The 19,880-nt window shown below is 45.6% G+C and overlaps 1 protein-coding gene across 4 annotated transcripts in view; it reads right to left on the minus strand.

Annotated features, from left to right (window-relative positions):
- Positions 1 to 19,028, minus strand: part of FLNB (filamin B) — an 88,693-nt gene extending 69,665 nt beyond the window's left edge. For all 4 annotated transcript variants that reach the window (XM_035106403.2, XM_035106404.2, XM_035106402.2 and 1 more), the window contains exon 1: positions 18,580 to 19,028. In XM_035106403.2, the coding sequence (XP_034962294.1) occupies positions 18,580 to 18,871 (292 nt within the window). In that variant the 5' untranslated portion in view covers positions 18,872 to 19,028. The remainder of the gene's footprint in view (positions 1 to 18,579) is intronic.
- Between the last annotated feature and the right edge of the window lie 852 nt (positions 19,029 to 19,880).

Consider the following 19,880-nt stretch of genomic DNA (forward strand, 5'->3'; position numbering starts at 1 on the left):
TTCTCAAAGCTGCCTTGCAATGGCCCCATCAGCCATTGTGTATCATTTCAAACGATTGATCATTAAATTCAGTATAAGTTAAATTATAATATAATTTTGAATGGGCAACACATCTTGGGAGTACACAGAACCACCTTTTGGGAGTGCCAAATACTGCCCGTGGGTTGGGGGGGCCATGTTTAAGGGAAGCATTTTTATACCCACAACCACCACAAGGACCAACACTGTCTATTCCCTGCACCTCCCGCTTCTCAGAAGGTATTTAGTTTTTGAGTGTTAGAAGTTTCAAGTTTCTTAGTACAGAGCCACAAGTCATTTGTCTTTGGCAGCTGTAGTACAGTGGAACCTCGGGTTGCGGACGTAATCCATGACGGAGGCACGTCCACAACCCACAGCGTTCGCATCCTGAATCGCCGTGTCTGCGCAGGTGCGATTCGGCACTTCTGCACATGCGCGAGTGGCGAAACCCGTAAGTAACCCGTTCCGGTACTTCCGGGTTTCCCACGGTCCGCAACCCGAAAACATGTAACCTGAAGAGGTCATAACATGAGGTATGACTGTATTTAACATGGAAATACTGTCTCCATGTTAAGCAAGTGTCAACTCTTATGGTTGCAAGGATGATTTAGTCCTGCAGGTACTGTGTGCAACATTCAGGAATGGCATTCATGCCCTGCCCTGTTTACTCTTGTAGTACACTGCCCCTTAAAACAGAACTGCTAACTTTCCCATCACCGGCCTCCGAATAAAGCACACAACTATCAGAAGTGGGAGGTTTTCATGTTTGTGATTTACCCTGAAAGTAGTGTGAACTGGACATCATGCAACCAGAGCCACATTAGCAAAGTTCTTCTCCCAAGAGGATTGTGCTTTTAAAGAATGCTGTAGGCATTTTAAATAAAAATGTAAGGGGTGTTAGGGAAGGGATGGTAACTCTGATGGGGGGCACATTGTACCCCTTCTGGGGTAGTTTGTCCACCGTTAGTCCCCACCCTGCATTCAGCTTTCACCTGTGGCTCCTAGAAGCTGTCAGAATGTGACAGTAGCCACACCCCGGGAATGGCTCCCATTGGCCAGCTAAATCAGGTGAGGGTAACCAATGGGTCTCAAGCCCTTGGTAAGTTAGCGACTTCCCCCTGCATGTAAACACAGGTTCTGGTGGATTAAGCAGACGAGACCAATAGTGACTCAAACAGTCTGGAAGGCAGTTACTGCACATTCTGTAGAAAGAAACGAGGGGCAGATGGAGCTCATCAACCTGGGAAGGTAGCCCATCTAGGAGAAGGAAAACTCTGGTCCTAAAACTCCACTGCTTTATAAGATCAACTTCAGGAGAGAAAATGGCTCAAGAGTAAACCCTACACATATACAGAGTAGAGTCCTTAAGATGGTTGGATGGTGCCTTGTATCCCTCCTTCTGACAACTTCTACAGCCAAGCTGGTGCCAAAAGAAGTATTGGACCACAGCAGTGAGGCTGGGAGGGCAGTCTTGTACCCTGGGCAGCCCAGGACCTCCACACACTGTTGCTAATGCAGCTGTTTGAGCTCTTGAGACAGATGCCAACAAGTGGGCTGCATGTGTATGGCAGTGAATACTGGGCTGCTTTATTATGCTGCTTAGAAACCATCTGTGGCACATTTGCTAAGTGATCACTACTTAAGCCCAAGCTCAGGTTTGTTTTTCACCAGTTCTTGTTATCACTTAACATTTACCACCACAGTTCTGAGTTAAGAGCCTTTTGGCTATTAAGATCTGGCACTAGTGGTATAACAGGAGTCAGCACCTGGTAATGCTTCCTTTTCCAATAAAATTTTTCTACAGCCAACCTGGAGAACTTTGGTTCCATTTATTACTAAAACATAAACTTCGGCTTTCGAAAAGCCCTTCCTGTGTCCTTAAAGCCTGCTGCAGCATGCTTTGAATAAATGACATCATTGGCAAACTTGTTATGCTGACAATAACCCCCAGGAGAACAGGCCCCCCTCTTACACTAAGCAAAGCACATTCCACATTAGTGAGGTCATCCCTTGTTCCCCATGTATGTGAAAAGCCCCCAGAAGCTGCAGATGAGATCAGTTTGCTTCATTACTGGCTTGACTGGAACACTGCCTTGCGAAGCATCCGAATATCGATGCACGTATTCCCAGGAGATTTTCTTGGCAGCCATTCTAACCTGCACATGCACAGAATCATTCCCCAACCCCCCAATGCTGCCATTCATTTCGGCGCAAGCTGCCTCAAGCGTTTATAGAGATCTATCGTTCTCGCTTCTATTGCAATTGCTCTGGCAGCCCAAATTCATCTCAGAGGTTCTAGATTCATTCATCCCACAACCGACGGGTGAATGGATGCTGTGGAAGCAAGCATCCTGAAGAACAGAGCTGCGCCACTGGACCCCCAGGCGCTGACGGTCAAGGAGTAGCAGCTCCAATGGAAGCACATGACAACTGTGCTAATTGCTGCTAGGTCAAGTGGCAAATCAGGAACAGCATGGATGGGACAGTCCAAGACGGGTTATGCAAAACAATGTCCGGAAAGTGCTTTCAGAGGTAGCACTATAGTGTGGGAAACTATTGTCTGGAAAGCCCTACGGTTACGACTGCACCCACATTCACCCACCATTCCCAGTAATCTGCCACCATCCGCATGAGTACAATAGTGTTCTGAAGTAGCCCTGCCTGCTGATTAAGGCTCCAATCCTGCATTTCATTTCAGGTATGCCAGAAAGGCGGTATTAACTTTTCCACAACATTGTTCATGGTAGCTGTCTAGACATACAACAATGCCCCCCTTCAAGTTTGCTGCTTGAGGCTGCTGTCTGGAACATTTGTTCATGGGTCTATTTTCAGGCAGGCATCCCACCAGCCTGTTCTCTGAAATACTAGAGTGCCCACTCATGAATAAAATGCACCAGTCAGTGGCAACACATCACAAGCACATGAAAACCAGTAATAATGGGAAAACACCAATTCTAGAGGTAGATCATTTAGGAAGGAGACAGGACCCCCATCACCAGGCCTCAATGGGGGCTGAAGACTCTGGTAAGTATTTTTGTTTCTCCAGCAGCTCACTGTGTATCTAGATCAACTAGCCACTGGCTTGGAATAAGGCGACCATATAAAATAACCGTTTGAAAGGCACATTACACTTATGGCTCCTGCCTAGCATGCTTCCATGTCTTCAAGCCTCACTTCAAAAACAACAGCATATAACTGCAGGGTAAGATAAGATGCTCCATCTTCCAATGCTATTAAATTTAGGTAAATATAGGTAGAAACTCCCATTATTCTGCTGTCAAAGAAATTCGGGGGTGGGGGGGAGGGGAAGAAAGTATGAAACAGATAGCATACACATTGCAGAGACTTTGCATGGCCCCATGAAAAGTATAGAAACCTAATGGAAGGGGGGGGAATTATTTTATAATGAAAAAAAATATTTTATAAAATACACTAGACTTCCCCCAAACTGGTGAGTTTGAGCTGTTGCTGGACTATAACTCCTACACCCCGGCTGAAGTGAGTTGAGGTGATCATTACCCTGGAGAGCACCAGGTTGGGGGAAGACAAATTACAACAGAACTGAAAAAATACTAGGAGGATTCTGTTGTTTAGTCATGTCCGACTCTTCATGACCCCATGGACCAGAGCACACCAGGCATGCCTGTCTTCCACTGCCTCCCGTAGTTTGGTCAGACTCGTGTTGGTGGCTTTGAGAACACTGTCCAACCATCTCGTCCTCTGTCGTCCCCTTCTCCTTGTGCCCTCAATCTTTCCCAACATCAGGGTCTTTTCCAGGGAGTCGAGTCTTCTCACGAGGTGGCCAAAGTATTGGAGTCTCAGCTTCAGGATCTGTCCTTCCAGTGAGCACTCAGGGCTGATTTCCTTCAGAATGGATAGGTTTGATCTTCTTGCAGTCCATGGGACTCTCAAGAGTCTCCTCCAGCACCATAAGAGGATTCAGTACATGATAAATTGCACAGTCATTTGCTATTTTTCCCACAAAAGGCCTCTCACAAACCAGAACTTCATTCTGCAAAAGGCAAGCCTGTCTTGCAATTTGACATTTGCAAGACAGAAGTAAAACAATCCTTCCAGAAAGGCTAGGCAGAAGAATGCAGGTTCTGTGGGCTTGGCAACCCACACAACCATCATCAACATATGCCATAGTTCAATGCATATTATTCTACTACAAGTAAACATCAACAGTATGCAAAAGCTTTCCAATTGGACAAGAATAGTGCCACCTCAGATTGAGGCTGGAAGGACTATGCACACCACACTCCTATTTCAGTGGCTAATTGCAGACAACAGACCCTCCTTTAAGCCTGCAGTTATCTTTAAGGTATGTTTGGCTTTGAGTCTGTGGCATTAAGAGTGCAAATTATGTCAGCTTCAAGCCACTGTTGCCTTCTCATTTCCTGATCGCAATACCCTCTCATTTGATAATACAGAGTCTTGTCAAAATGTATGGTTTATGCAGACAATTATTGCTATTTACAGTTTACATGCACAGATCATAACTGCATCTGAGGTTCCTGTTGCCAGGAAGGCAGAAATCAAGGAGCAATGAGCTTTTTTCAACACTTAACTAGATGTATGCATTGACATCCTTTATATGTCTCTGCAGTATTTTCTGCTACAAGTACGCTGCCCAGAACAGAAAATCAGACCCTTCTTGGCAGTCTACGTTTCCTAAAGTTGTCCTTATTACAGTGACCTATCAGAGGTCAGGGTGGTAGACCTGAAATAAGTAGGCCCAAACACTATTGACTTGCACTCTAAGTTTAAAGGGAGTTGTGCAAGACTTCCTTAGGCTTCATTATCTAAAAGCACAATGTGAATTTATTCTTAGCTTTTCCTAAAGCCAAACCCTTTGCAATACCAACTCTCAAACTATTTGGCATTTCAGGTAACAGACTAGCTAGGTCTCAAAACCAGCCAACTAAACTTCACTCATCTTGCTCAGTTTTGATCACTGAATACTGTTCACAGGAACTATTCAGAGACCCAGCCCTCAATACTCACCTTCACCATGAAGAGTAAACTACCACCTGGTGCCCTTTGTGGGGGATCAGATAAGGCTGCTTCATAGAGGGGTGGCCAATGTGGTGACCCCTAGAAATTGCTGACAGACAGCTCCCACCATCCCTGATCACTAGCCATGCTGGCAGGGGCTGATGGGAGCTGTAGACCAATGACTTCTGGCCTTATCTATCCCCATTGGTAGAGCCATGCCGACTCAAAATACTGGAGACCTCCCAGAAACAGGAAAGGGTACATTTGACCCAGGCAGGCTTGGGGTGAAGCTGGAAGTGGGCATCTTTCCCACAACTACCGGTAGGTAAAGGGAAAGGGAAAGGGACCCCTGACCATTAGGTCCAGTCGTGACCGACTCTGGGGTCATCTCACATTATTGGCCGAGGGAGCCGGCGTACAGCTTCCAGGTCATGTGGCCAGCATGACAAAGCTGCTTCTGGCAAACCAGAGCAGCACATGGAAATGCCGTTTACCTTCCCGCTGTAGCGGTTCCTATTTATCTACTTGCATTTTGATGTGCTTTCGAACTGCTAGGTTGGCAGGAGTTGGGACCAAGCAACGGGAGCTCACCCCGTCACAGGGATTCGAACCGCCGACCTTCTGATCAGCAAGCCCTAGGCTCAGTGATTTAACCCACAGCGCCACCTGGGTCCCCTTCCCACAACTACCTTAACCCAATATTTGTTCCTTATCCAAATAACCATGCTAAAAAAAAAAGTCATAAGATTCCAGCCACTCATCTGCAGCAGCTTTTTTAGCAATCAGTCAGTAGTATAGGCTACATGGTTAGTGACAAAGTCTGGGGAGCTTCCAAGACCAACATCCACAGCATTAGCAAGCATGTTTACTCACACTGGGTGTGGGTCAAGATGCTTCCAGGCAGCCATCACACCAGCAGAGGTCTGCACAGATAAGTGAAGCTATTTAGATATGGTAGAGCCAAATATCTTCTGTGCAGCACACGCCAAACACTAAAGCCACAGTGTATACGGGTTTTTTAGAGCCAAAACCAACACGTTGGAAGTAATCAGAAGTGATTACTGTTTGGGGAAATCCTTGACTACAATGTACACTTTGATTCAGTTTTTCCATCTGAAACCATCCAGAGTCACCACACATAACAGGATTGGCGAGAGGAAATCCCATTCATGAAAGTATGCACAGTTCAGCCAGGCTCCATCACAGGCAAAGAGCAGCATTCAGAAAAAGGAAGTGTTCTAGTTAAAGGAAAAACATGTTAATGTTCATAGCCTGGTACACCTCTTAAAACTTTTTGATACACGCAATATTTTGGCTACTTCCTCAAACTAACCTGTTTTAAAGCATTTTGATCAAGGCAAGCAACACAAGACTCATGGCATAAGCCTAGAAGATGTTCCCATTTTTGTTAACGAAACAACCAATGTTTCACCCAAGTCACACTTATTGTGGCCACCACATTAAGCCCTGGGCCCAAAATTACAGAATAGAGCCGTAGAATTGTAGAGTTGGAAAGGACCCCGAGGGCCATCTAGTCCCTACTCACCTAGACTAAGCAGGAATAGGGGAGAGGCCAGAGGCCATCTTGGCTGTGAGTCTTGGGAGAATTGGGGAGGTGCCACCACAATGAAGGTCCAAATACCATGGCATACAGAATGGAACACCTGATAAGGTCGTATCTGCAGGAGACCCTCTTCTATAGAGCACAGTGATTGGTTAGGTATGTAAAGGGGTGAGACAATCTTTTAGGTGGCCTTTGAACACCAATACCAGCACTTTGAACTTAGCCAGATAGCCGATTCGTAACCAGTGCAACTCTTTCAGCAGCAGGCAAGCCATCTGTGCAGCTTCTCTCCTGAAGAGCAACCAGTATGCTGCCACCGCATCCCGCCAGGGCTAGCTGGACTCTCCCCCATCAGACAGGCACCCTCCTATCAGCAGCCGTTCAGGTTGGCTACAGCCTCACTTCACTTGCAGTTGCTCCTTACAAAGAAGCGGCAGGAATACCATTTTTGAAAGGGGGTTCTTTTTTTCGCTTGGCTTGCTGCTTGACGGATCTTTCCCCTGATAAACACAGAGGTTGCAGGCGGGAGTGGAAAGCATAAGTAAAATATGTGTTAAGATGCAATCCCAGTGTATAGGGACTTTCCAAGTCTTTTAGTCACTGACGCATAAACCTGCTCCTCAGCAGTTTAAAGTCAGAACCTTGCAAGTTTCTGAGCTGACCATCTCCCTTTCCTGTTTTAAGCTGCAGGGCCACTAATTTCCTCAGCTGCCTAACGAGTTCCAGTTCCCCCCGAGCTCTTTACTCAGAAATCCCACCTTTCACTCCACCCCTGAAGAGCCCCATTAGCAGCCACAGTGCCCAGAGGGAAGGTTTCCCTTGTACCGTAGTTTGTAGAGCTCCGAGCACATTTTCATGTCAGCTGTGCTGCAGATCAAACAGTTATCTCCACCTCCACACAGAAGTCTTTTTATGATTTCTGCCTCCCACCCCCACTAACTTAATTGAAGTTTGGGCCTGGTCCCACTGCAGCACTCAGAGCAATGTTATGTCAAAGCGGCCTTGGCTTCCTAAGAGGCAGCAGCAAGTGGAGCTGTGCTGCTAAAAGCATTAAGCCATTTTGCTATTCATTCATAAAGTGAAGGAGCACATCTTAAGCGTTATTTTCACCTGTTTAATCCAATTAGGGATCCCACAGCAGCCGATGAAATCAGAAAGTATAGAACTTGGTCAGGTTTACACCACCAAGTTTCTAACGGCAGAGATAAGGACGTTGGCACAAGTCCCAATTCAGTTGTCAGATCATGTTCACCCATTTCTTGAGCTACTTCACCCATTGTTCACCCATTTCTTGAGCTACTTCCAAGACACAGAGCACAGCAATGCAAAGTGCACATGAAACACTCAGACTGCCTGGGTGGCCTCTATCATTGTAGGCCATATGGATGCAATACCCTAGCTTTTAGCACACTTTGGAAAAAAATTGCACTGCCATAAAGAATATGACTTTGCACTACCACAAAACTCTATGTTATGTCTTTGACTTCTACTGAACAGAACTGGGCGGGAAGGGGGAACCACAGATAGTCAAGCCTGAGTTTTCCAACCCTCGTGCCAGAAATATAAAGCAGGCAAGTGGGGCGTGGCTCCCATCCATAAAGAAAGGGGCCGGGAAGCCACTGGCCCTACTTTTATCTCAGCTTCATGCTAATGTTTGGGGGGGGGGGGAGTCGAAAGCAAGAGAGTTGCTTCATGTATTTAATGTGAAGAGTTGGAAGGAGAAAAGAGTGGCAAACATACTTGCTGCGGCCAGCTTCCTCAAAGCTTAGAATGTTTTTTTTAATTAATTCTACCCACTCCTTCCAAGTTCCCAGCATGTGATAGACATGAGCTGTTTGCAGCGGAGCAAGCCATTTCCTACTTTCCTTTATCAACAGCACCAAAAAAAGCACCTCTAAACAAATTAGACTAATAAAACACAGTTGCAAAGGGGGCTGGGGTGAGGAGAGAAACACAAGGAATTAGCAGTTCTGGTACTGAAAACAGATTCCTGGGCTGAGCATGTCCTCAGAAGCTCCTTACGGTAGGATATATTCAGCCCCACCCTACCTGCAGACACTATTTTGCAGGCCATGAGATGCCAGCAAAAAATACCCTGAAGGAGATTCCCCCAAGTCTGAAGTCTGCCCACACCTGTGGTAGAGGATTTGTGGGAGACAAAAAGAGTACACACAGCATGAAGTGAGAAACCCCTCCAAGTTAAAAGTTACCTACAGTGTCCGAATTGAATCTAAAGTTTCAAGTACTGTAGTGACTTATATAAGAGTTTGTGGGACCCCTGCCCTGAACTCAAGGAGATGACCCACCATATGTTACTTTTTCCACGTAACAATTCCTTTTACAGAGAAAAGAAAATATAGAGCAAATTCATTAAATGCTCAATGAAAACAGGAGCAGCAAGCCCAGCACCCACAAACAAATGTTGGATAGAAGGAATAGTCTTTCTTAGGTCACAGTAGGAGCCTTGGTTTTCTATCTCCACTATGACAGCTCAATAGCACCAAAGAGTTATGCCCGGCCTACAGTTCTCTAGAACTGTACAGAAGCATATTTCACGTGATGAATTGAGTACATCTTTGCCAACAGTCATTCTTCAGATTAACAACGCAGTTCTGCACAGATGGTTCATTTTTACATGACATGATTGCGCTGCCAGCAGCAGCACAGCCAGTTTCTCTCCTTTCTTTTTGGTCATGTTGAAGGGTCCCAGAGGATTTGCAAGTCTATTAAACCCAAACGTACCTACTTCTCTCTTATAGGAGAAAACCTTCAGAGCGGAGGCAAACAGTGTGAATCTGTTTGCAACCCTCGATTTTGCATACTCAGAAGTAAGCCCCATTGAACAATAGGACTTACTCCTAGGTAAGCATGCATAAGATTACAGCCAAAGTCAATCAGCCAGTCTCATTTGGAAGCTGTTCTATTTTGTTGCATTCCCATCCCACTTTTTTCCTCCAAGGAAATCAGGATAGTTTACACGGTTCTCCCCCTCCTCATTTAACCCCCACAACCACCCTGTGAGGTAGGTTCAGCTGAAAGATCACTGTCTCAAGGTCACCCAGTGAGTTTCATGGCTCAGCTCAAGCTATAGTCACGAAACTTTACTTTTAAAAAATGGGAGCAGTTGTCACTTGTTTATGCCAGAATTCCAGGTTTAACCAAATACTTGCAAGGATCACAACACTGGCAAGCACCTAGCAGGCTAAATCATTTTTGCAATCTCCATCTTTAGACTTGAAGACCCAGCCCATTCAATTTTTATTCCCCATCCCTTGCTTTGAAACTCATCTCACCTGATTAAGAGTTCTGCAGAACTTGAAAGCTTGCACATTTCATGATTCTTGGCTTGTCCTAATAAAGGTATTGTTATGCTATGTTGAGTTATTGTTATGCTATGGGTGTTGCGAGATATTTTTTAATCCCAACACAGCTGTCTTTGTTGCTTTGTTTTTCTGCCTCATTTAGGTAGTCGTCTTTCATTGTAACTGCATCTGCCCTCATATTCATTCTCTCTCTCTCTCTTTGTGTGTGTGTGTGTGTGTGTGTGTGTAAATATATACATTAGATATCAGGATTTATCCAAACCTCTAAGAGAATTACATAATATAAAATGTGCATTAAAATTTCTGATGAAAACTTACCGATTTAAAAAAGTTATTCTAAACAGACACTACACATACTATGGACAGGAATTATTCTAACTTCCCAGCTAGCCAGGGCTGGGAATATGTTCTAAATTACCAGGACATTTAGATACCCAGGCAATCAAGTGTTGGGGAGGCACACATGCACAAACATGTCATTGCAAGGAATAGGGCAGAGTGAGTCAGTGTTTCATGTCCCTGTGTCACACAAACTATAAAGCTGGGCAAAAAAAAAAGCCTCCTACACAGCAATTTTATCTACCGTACAATGATTTTACATTTCACCCATTATTAAAACCTAGCACATGATAGGAATAACAATTATTGTGTTCACTAGCAATAAAGCAGTAATGCCAGCTGAAACTCAGTGGTAAAGCCCCGAGATAAGTAACTGTTTTTCAAGTAGACGAGTTTCAACTAAGGATGATTAAGGAGTCAGTTAACAGGCAGAAAGCAATCCTTGAACCTTGGGTTCCTCCTCAGGAAGTTTGTCCGCTAAATCATTGTTCTAGGAGCAAAGGTGGCGAGTTGTGCTTTGCAGCACCATTTCCACTGTGATAATCTCTAGGCATTTATAGTTCCTATGCAAGGTTCTGCAAAATGGGAGGAGAGGGAGGAGGAAACTGCCAACATTCCTTTCAACAGTAAGTTGTAAGACGCAGCATTTGCTCTGATCAGGCCACAGGAGAACATGCTTTTTGAAACAGAAGAAGTCTGTTTATAAGTTCAGGTTACACATGCATTTCAGCTACCAATGCCACCCTTTATTATGAGTATATAAGAAGCTTCCATTTCAAGATCAAAGACGACAATCTAAGCACCAATAGTTCCAATACTATCACACACTCTCCGAAACAAGATTTGCCAATGAGATTTCTATGTCATTTCACCCAGCACAGTCATTTTTAATTGCAACCAAAGCCTCTTTGCACACACCAACCTGAACAAAGCTATCAACTCACAAGTAGAGAAGGGGGAAAAAATTTTCTATAGTAAAGGGCAAGCGTGTTTTCTCAAAGACTCCCAGCACTTCATGCTTTGTGTGACTAAGTTCCAATCATCAGCATCCCTAGGCAAGAAATTTCAGGTTGCAGGACTGGGGAAGTCCTCTCTGCCCAAGACCTTGAAAAACCATTGCCACTCAGAAAGGACAATACTGAATTTGTGTTGAAGGTCTGAATTTTTCAAGTCCAATGGGTGGCAACAGCACACAAACCCTAGGGCCCGATATGGCAGAAATCTTTTTGGAATGTTGCTCAAAGTATTACGCCACCTTCCCCTGACCAGAGAAGGGTCATTAACCACTGTCAAGAGGATTTTAAGGCATATGCTTTCATCACTCTGCTCCTTGCCTGAGGAAACTAGAATATTACCACAGTATGAACATCATACTAGGCTGGGGGTGAGTCTGCAATTACACAAGGTATGTTCCTGCATTGTACAGACTAGAAACATGCTGGTTTCTAGTCCCCACATCCTAAAACAGCCAATTATTGCTGCATAACAGTAGCTAGCTTAGTTACCTAGGTTTTTGAGTATATATAAACATGGGGTGTGGACATTAGCTGGCAGCAGTGAAACCACCCTCTCTATTTAAAAAGCTACTACTTCTGTTCACGGAGACAACTGCATATGAAGAAACCCATAAATCAAACATTTCATTTGAACTACTCCACCCAAAAAAAACCAAGTACAGGTTCGTTCCTTCAACTGCAACATGAAGACAGAAGTTGCTTCAATAGCATTACTAATTGCAACTCAATTCACACACCCAAACACACACCCTAGTGAGCCACTGATAAATAGTACAACTGTTGCATGATTGAATGTCTAGCACGAATTGGTTCGGTTTTTCTCCGTATAGTGACATCAGAGTATTGCTTATCAGTGTTCCTGCTAAACTGAGTCAGCATAGGTGTAGTGCTTTTCTACTTCAAAAGTTATCTGCCCTATGTTGCAAAGAGCTATTGCCTCTACCACACGATGGAGGTAAAAGATTATGGATTGGATCAAGACTTTTCTTTCTGCAAATGGAATGGCACCTTCTGCTTGTGGTACATGCCGTCCAATCCAAATGGAGGCTTTCAGTGGAGTAGGGGAGATAAGAAATTTGCACCAATTCTGCTTGCAGCCTACAGCATTCTGAAAGATCCCCAATCCTCCTGAGCAATTGGCAAGGGCATAGAGGCTTCAGGGGGAGGGGCATGGGGGAATAGCTCCCCCCTTCCATCGGCAGAAGCATCATCGGAACGGAACTCTGATCAAAGGAAGTCTGGATCCAAAGGAAGTCTGATCAGTCGAGAAGAGACCACCACACTCCACTTACGCGCATATTACAACGGGTATTCAAAAAGGAATATATTAGGAGAATTCTGAATTCCAAGCTGACCCAGGACAATAAAAATGATTTTGCTTACTGGTGCTCATGGACATTTGGTTCCATGTTTCCTCTGAGGCTTTGCCATTAAACCAAGCTGCATCTCCTACCACCAGCAGACCACTGCATTCAGTGCTGCAGTTTATAGTAAGTTATTCAAGACGTCTGGTTCACTGAAGGCAACCCAACTGCTCACTTGGGTGAATCATTAAGGAGTGTAGTGCAGGCGATGTACTAGCATTTTACTGCTCATGAAAAAACCTGCCAGGTTTACTGAAGGAAAAGAATTCCCACAAAGATCAGGCAATATATACTGAATGAGGCGCACACTCATAACCTGTGCTTCAGGAGTGGCACTCTCAATCACACAGCAATCACAATTTTAAAAGTTTGGATCAATTCCCACTTCTTACACTTCCATTTGCAACCCAATTCTGAGCCTAAGAAGAAAGCTACATTGGAACCTGCTTGGGGCAAATGAACCAAAATGGTTCACTAAAATATCAGTTATTAAATTTGATAGCTAGTCATTAGCTGCATGTTAACTGCCAAAATACAGGTGCTTAACTACGCATCTTCCAACAAAAAAGGATTCATATGTCTCTTGTTGACTGAAGCAGCTTTCAATATTGAGGTATATGTGCTAAGTAAGTGTCTAAATTCCAGCTACCACTAATGGTTTAACAGAGTACAATTCATTACAGTGGTACCTCTGGTTAAGAACTTAATTCATTCCGGAGGTCCGTTCTTAACCTGAAGCACCACTTTAGCTAATGGGGCCTCCCACTGCTGCTGCGTCGCTGGCGCACAATTTCTGTTCTCATCCTGAGGTAAAGTTCTTAACCCAAGGTACTATTTCTGGGTTAGCAGAGTCTGTAACCTGAAGCGTCTGCAACCCAAGGTACCACTGTACGTAAATCTGCATCTAGACATGAGCTACAGGACACTAGAGGGCTGATCATTCAGGGGAGGGTTTCTAGCAGTAATATTCAAGGTTTCAGTATTGCTAAGTAATATAGAAAGAGGGTGACAAAATAAGGTATTCTTTATAGTGATGCACTTATGTTTGAAATGCGATATTTTAGACCTAAGCACCGCTGAACAGGGCTATCCAAAGCAATGCCAGATTTATTCTGATTCAGGAACAAACACCTGGAGCAAAATTAGTATGGCTGTTTGTACTTAAGATTTCAATAAGAGAACTTCATAACAAGCTGTAAGTTTATAGATCACATTGATCCTCAATCCTATTTCAAGCAAGGTGATTGTTTTATAAGATAACCTATGCCAGCAATTGAATCAGAGGTATAGCTGCATGCTGGTGGAACCTTCATGTGTACACTTGGGATTCGGAAGTTCCCCTACTTTGCTTTAGGCTGTGATCCTATACCTGGGTGGGCAAAGTCCAGTGAACTCAGTGAGACTTAACTTGGGAGGCAACATGCATGGAATTTCATGTTCAAGTTCTAGCTATGGCACAAAATGCCTTCCAAGACCATACAAGAACTTTTGACCCTTCCTGTCCCATGATGAGTGACAAAGAATACCTAAAAGGAGGAGGATAGTCTGCTTGTGCCTCACAGGAGGTGAAGCTAAAGCAGCTGTAAAGCAAAGCTTGATCCTTTGATCTCTAATCCTTTGGAATGTATCAAAATGATGCAGCCATCAAATTATACCTCTGCTATTCCCTGGCCCGAAGATAAGTTTATGCCTCTCTTTAGGTGACATGACATGTTAGCATTTAAAGCAGCTTGGAGAATTCAGGATATTTGGGAAGAGCACTTGCTCCAGTATCCTATTCTCACAGTGGCCAGCCAGATACTTACGTGAAGTCTGCAAGCAGGTCCTGAGTGCAACAACACTCTCCCCCACCTATGACTCCCACCAACTGATATTTAAAGGCATACTTCCTTCAACAATGAAGGAAGAAAACAGCTATCATTAAGCTTACCCAGGGCACACGTTTCAGAAACTTTCCTTAAAACATGTTGCAATCGTAATTTACAAATCTGAATCAAATCTATTGCTGCTACATAGCATGTACTGTACTGTAATCCACACATGCAAGAGCCTACACACTTCCTGCTTTGCCCAGACATTGGAGTACCAACTTGTAAGAGGCAGTTTGCCATCTCCCAGGGGCAGTACAGGATGGGCGGGGCCTTGTCTAGTGAAAGGCATTCCCCCACCCACCACAACACTTTTTAATTGGGTTTCTGAAACTAGCAGCACCCAGCACTAGTTGCAGAAGTACACATGATTCCGCTTGTTACTTCTGTTGGCGCTTTGCACCAACAATATTCTGCTGTTAATATTTAAACTGAAAAGAAACCAGAGTGAAGTAATCCCTGGAAAAGCAAGTTTGCAACAGCTGTCAAAGGTATTTTCCCACAAGGAGTCTGATTCACAGCTCAGCAAGGTTTCCGTGCTTCAAAACATATGGGTTACATACAGAGAACCAACATTCTTTTCTCCTATACTTTTCCTTGAAGCCTCAACTCTATTTACACAGACAGGACGTCTCTGAAGTTCTGCTTCAGGTCTCTAACTCAAGGTCACGTTTTGCTCATAACATAGTTCTATACTCCAGAGACACCACTGCAGAGAGAACCGAAGTTACTTCCCCAGTTAAAACTCAGACAGACTTCCAAACAGGGCAACAATTGTTAGAAAGTTAGATTTCAGCTCCCACAGGCAGGTATTAGTTTTATTTTATTTTGCTTGTTAACACACCACTTCTGTGCTACTACTTGCCTGCTAATAGAGAACACAGCAAGATCTGGCTATGAGAACCACTTGCTATTAACCCATCTTTTAAAAAGTTTGAAAGCTGGCTTCATTTGCAAATAATGTACTTTATACTCATGCCCCCACTATTCCTGTTGGAGGTTCAGAGTAGCATTCAGTGCTGCCCAAGCTGCATATGCGACTGAGAGCATTAAGCTATCATTGAGAATGGTTACCAAATTGCTTGGCAGCAGAGGGTTTTTTTTGTTTTGGGTTTTGGCCAATGGATGAAGTCTCTGCCCAGAAAAACCCTGCCAACCAAGTTTATCTTTGTGAAAATGTTTTGAGAGTATTTGTCACTTTACTGATACCCCATTTGCAACTTCTGCTCTTAAAATGGGAATTATGGGCAGTTGCTAGTAGAGGCATAATTTCCTTCCTAAATATCACATAACCTTCATCCATAAACACTCACGGACAAGTTGGATGATGCGCCTTTTCTGCCTCAGGGTATGGATGGGCCTGCCTGGGTAAAAACCTAATTCTGCAATACTCCTTCCTGCTTTCATGCTGTATGGACCACATTGTTTCCTGCTTCAGCCCAGAACATTCAGGTGAAGTGTAGCTGAGATCAATAAGGATTGCCAGTGGGCACTTTCCCCCTTCAATTTGGGGAGAAAAGCAGATTTTTAAAAAAAATCTAGTAAAATACAAGACTTTTCCTGCAACGGGCTGTGCACACTCACTCCCAATTATCCCCCTTTGACTTACTTCCCAGAAAACATGCAAAGGTTCATGTAGCTCTTAAAAGCAGAAGTATTCGCTTTTGTGTCACTTTAGAATTGTGATTGGCAGCAGAAAAGTGGGTGTGCTGATGGTGGAGCTTCAGCTGCTGAAAAAGCCATTTAAGCTTTTTTATAGTTAACATTTCTAAGCCACAGTAAAATATTTTGTTTGTGCTACCTACATGTTTTCACAAACACAACTGTTGTGAAGTATATCCTGCATTCTTGCTATACACTACAGGTGTCCACAAGGCATCAGGTTTAGCCTCAATAATTTCAGCTGGCATTCTATCCATGCAATATTATCCAGAAACACCTCCTATTGTTGTTCTGCATTATTTATTCCCTCCTTTAATACAAGTTCTGCATTTTGCAAGAAAAGATTCCCAACACAAAAGATACTAGAAACAAAGCAACAGTACTTAGGTGCAGAGCTTTCTATACTGTAATCAGCTATTGTAATCAGACTACATTTATCCATTCTATAGTTCAACTGTATCTTGGAAGTTTGTTGTGCTTAGGACACTGGCAGCCTTTTAATCACAGCATCTGAAATGCCATCTAGTCCTTTACAAATGGTTTCTAACTAGACTGAAGCTGACTAGTATATTCCCTCTCTACCACTACCACCTCCCAACCCGTAAGTTTAGGAAAATGCAACTTCAAAAGAGAAAATATGGAGTATCATTATCCATGGACAATTTTTAAGGGAGTCCCAATGCCAGGTTCTACAGTTTCCTGTATTCACAGAGGAATGGAGTAGATGACCATGAGATCCTTTCACACTTCGATTCTACAACACACAATGCATATGTACCTGCAACTCAGGATAACACCATGCATCTAATCTAGTGGGCTAGTCCACAAAAGCTTATGCCACCAGGATGTCAGTCTTTAAGGGCTCAACAAGATTGTATTTTGCTGCAGCTATCCCTTTGATAGGTGACAAGTTAATAGTGCACAACACCTTATAGATGTGATGTGTCAAATATGTATGCCCAGACTACCATACATAGCCCATCATTTTGCAGTTTGTCCCACTGCACCAAGAACCTAGTCACAGCTGACTCAACAGCAGTGCCAATTGAAAAAATAGGTGTGAATAGTCTCTACTGAATTAATCTCAGGTTGTAATGTCAAATCCTAATGATCAAAATTGATGTACTATCACAGTCACACTTTTAGAAAACCAGACACTTTAGAATGCTTGCTGAGGTATTAAAATAATTTAACAAGGAATTATTAGCATTCCTTATATACTACATCCTTAGTGCACAGAACCAACAGCACAGAGCATTTTGGCTACACCATATTCTCCAGAGAATAAAATGAGAAGGCCGGCTACGGGTTTTTTCCCCTGACAGATGCTACTTGAGGGGCAGATCACTGCATTGCAAACTATCACCACAAGCCCGGCAGCTGCTCTTTTTTCATCTTTAATTTTAAACGGGAACCAAGTTCAGCCCAATGCCTGCTTCTCCCAGGAAAGCAGAGAAGAAACTGGTCTCAGATCAGAGGACCGGGCATTTATACAGCGCAAACCCTTCAGAAACTTCCAGCATGGAAACCGAAGTCTTTGCCGCCAAAAGGAAGTGGCTCTACCTGCTGGGAGGGAGGCACCTCAGGAAATCCTGTCTGAGCAGCGCCAGCCATTTCTCCGCTTTCCCAGGATTAGGCTCAGGCCCCGTTTGCGGTTCAATGCGAGCCCGGGAACGGGGCAGTTTGTAGATGGTAGAGACACCATTAACTGGGGCGGGGGAAGAGAGCATGCAAATACCCGACGCCTGGATGTCCTTCCTCCTTCTCCCAACCGGCGTGCTTTACAATAGTACAGCACTTAAAGAGACCGGGAAGGGGGGGCTCAAGATAGCTTAGGGGTCCTCCACTGGAGGGCAGTAGGCTAAGAGCCGAGCTGGTTTCAAAGCTCGCAGGGTGCAACAAGCCGGCAGGTATCCGCCCTGGGAGGGTCCGGTTGGGCGGCTCCTCCCCACAGCCGCCCTCCACGCTGGGCTCCCGGGGGCTCGTCGGAGCCTCAGGAAGACGCTCGGCAGCAGAGCCGCGCCCACCTCGCCCACCCACCCGCTTGCTACTCTAGCGGAGCGGCAACTCAACGGGGCACCCACTGCCATGCACTTTAATAATAATTTATAATAATTTATTATTTATACCCCGCCCATCTGGCCGGGTTCCCCACGTCTGCCTTCCTCACGCCGGGAGGAATTCAGACACCTGGTTTGAATTTTCCCCAAAAACCTTTAGTCGCAACCCCCAGGCACAAGAGGTGCCCGAACAGTTGGGTTGAAACAACGTCCCGACTAAAGAGGTCCGGGGATGCAGAAGCTGAGCTGTTTCCCTCAGGCAGCCTGCAGCCCGTAAGAGCTGCTCTCGCCACACACGGAAGCCCGCCCGGCCGCCCAGGCGTCCCTGTTCTTTTGCCCAGCCCCGACGGGCGCGCCGCAAGCTCACCGATGGAGACCAGCTTGATGTTCTCCTTCTCCAGGAACTCGAGCGCCACGGACACGTTCTCCAGCTGCATCTGCCGAAAAGTGGGTCTCTGGTGGTACTTGCGGTACATGCGCTTCTGGCTCAGCACCTCCAGCAGCGCGATGAGGCGCAGCCCATCGCTCAGGTCGAACTGCAGGTTACCGATGCGCTTGTTCACGCAGCGGAGGTGCTCGTTGCACCAGCGGGTGAAGGTGTTCTGCTGGATCCGCTTCCAGGGCGCGTCCTCGGCCAGGTCCTTCTCGGTCACCGGCATGGCTGCGGCGGGGTCGCCTTCGAGGTCGCTGAGGCCCAAGGGAGGAGAAGGAAGGTGGTGGTGGAGATGTTGTTGCTGCTGTTGCTGCTGCTCCTGCCACTGAGGCTGCAAGCTGCCGCTGCCACCGCTGCCGCTCCAGTCACTGCGAGCAGCCTGGCCCCGCGCCTGCGTGCTCATGCCGAGGCCGCCGCCGCCCCGCCTCCTCCTGGCGGTAATGAGCGGGCAGGCCGACCAACCCGCCCGCCGAGGCTGGTTTGCTGGCTCCCTCCCTCGCGCTGCTGCTTCTGGGTCGCAGCCAAGTGTACAAGCGGCGAAACCTACAGGGGAAGAGAAGGAACAGCGCCGTTAGCTTGCCAACAACAGCCTGCCCGGCTCCACCAGCCCAGCGTCGCCTCCGGAGCGCACACGTGCTCGCCTCCAAACAATCCTGCAGAGAGGAACTATTGCGCGCCGTCTGTGCCTGGAGATGTTATATATACCCCGCGGCGACCAAGGGATTGGACCCCAGCCAGGGAGGGGGCGGAGCAGGCGGAGAGGCACAACTGCGCGGGGGGGGGGGGGAGAAGAGGAAAACGCTGCCCCCCCCCGTCGGGTGCGCTGCGCGCAACGCATTGCGCTCCTGGTTTTGTCATGCCCAGATTCAAATCTCTTCCACCAATAACACTTGCGTGAAAGAAATGTCAAATAATATTGAGGCACCTTAAAGATTAATAATGCTCTAATCAATGGAAGCTTTGCCATAAGGTATTTAGTAGGCTTTTAAGTTTCGGGTTTATGGCACCACCTATATTCCTGCAACAGTGTGATGTAGTGGTGAGTGTCAGGACTAGGGCCTGGTGGGAAGCCAGGGTTCAAATCCCCACTCAGCCATGAGGAAGCACACTGGGTAACCCTGGGCCAGCCACTATCTCTTAGCCTATCCTACCTTGCAGGGTTGTTGTGAGCATGGGTGTAGACAGGGGGGGCAGGAGGGGGCAGCTGCCCCCCCTAGAAGCAAAAAATTATTGTA

The sequence above is a fragment of the Zootoca vivipara genome, chromosome 2 (assembly GCF_963506605.1).
Source record: "Zootoca vivipara chromosome 2, rZooViv1.1, whole genome shotgun sequence".
Classification (NCBI taxonomy): domain Eukaryota; kingdom Metazoa; phylum Chordata; class Lepidosauria; order Squamata; family Lacertidae; genus Zootoca; species Zootoca vivipara.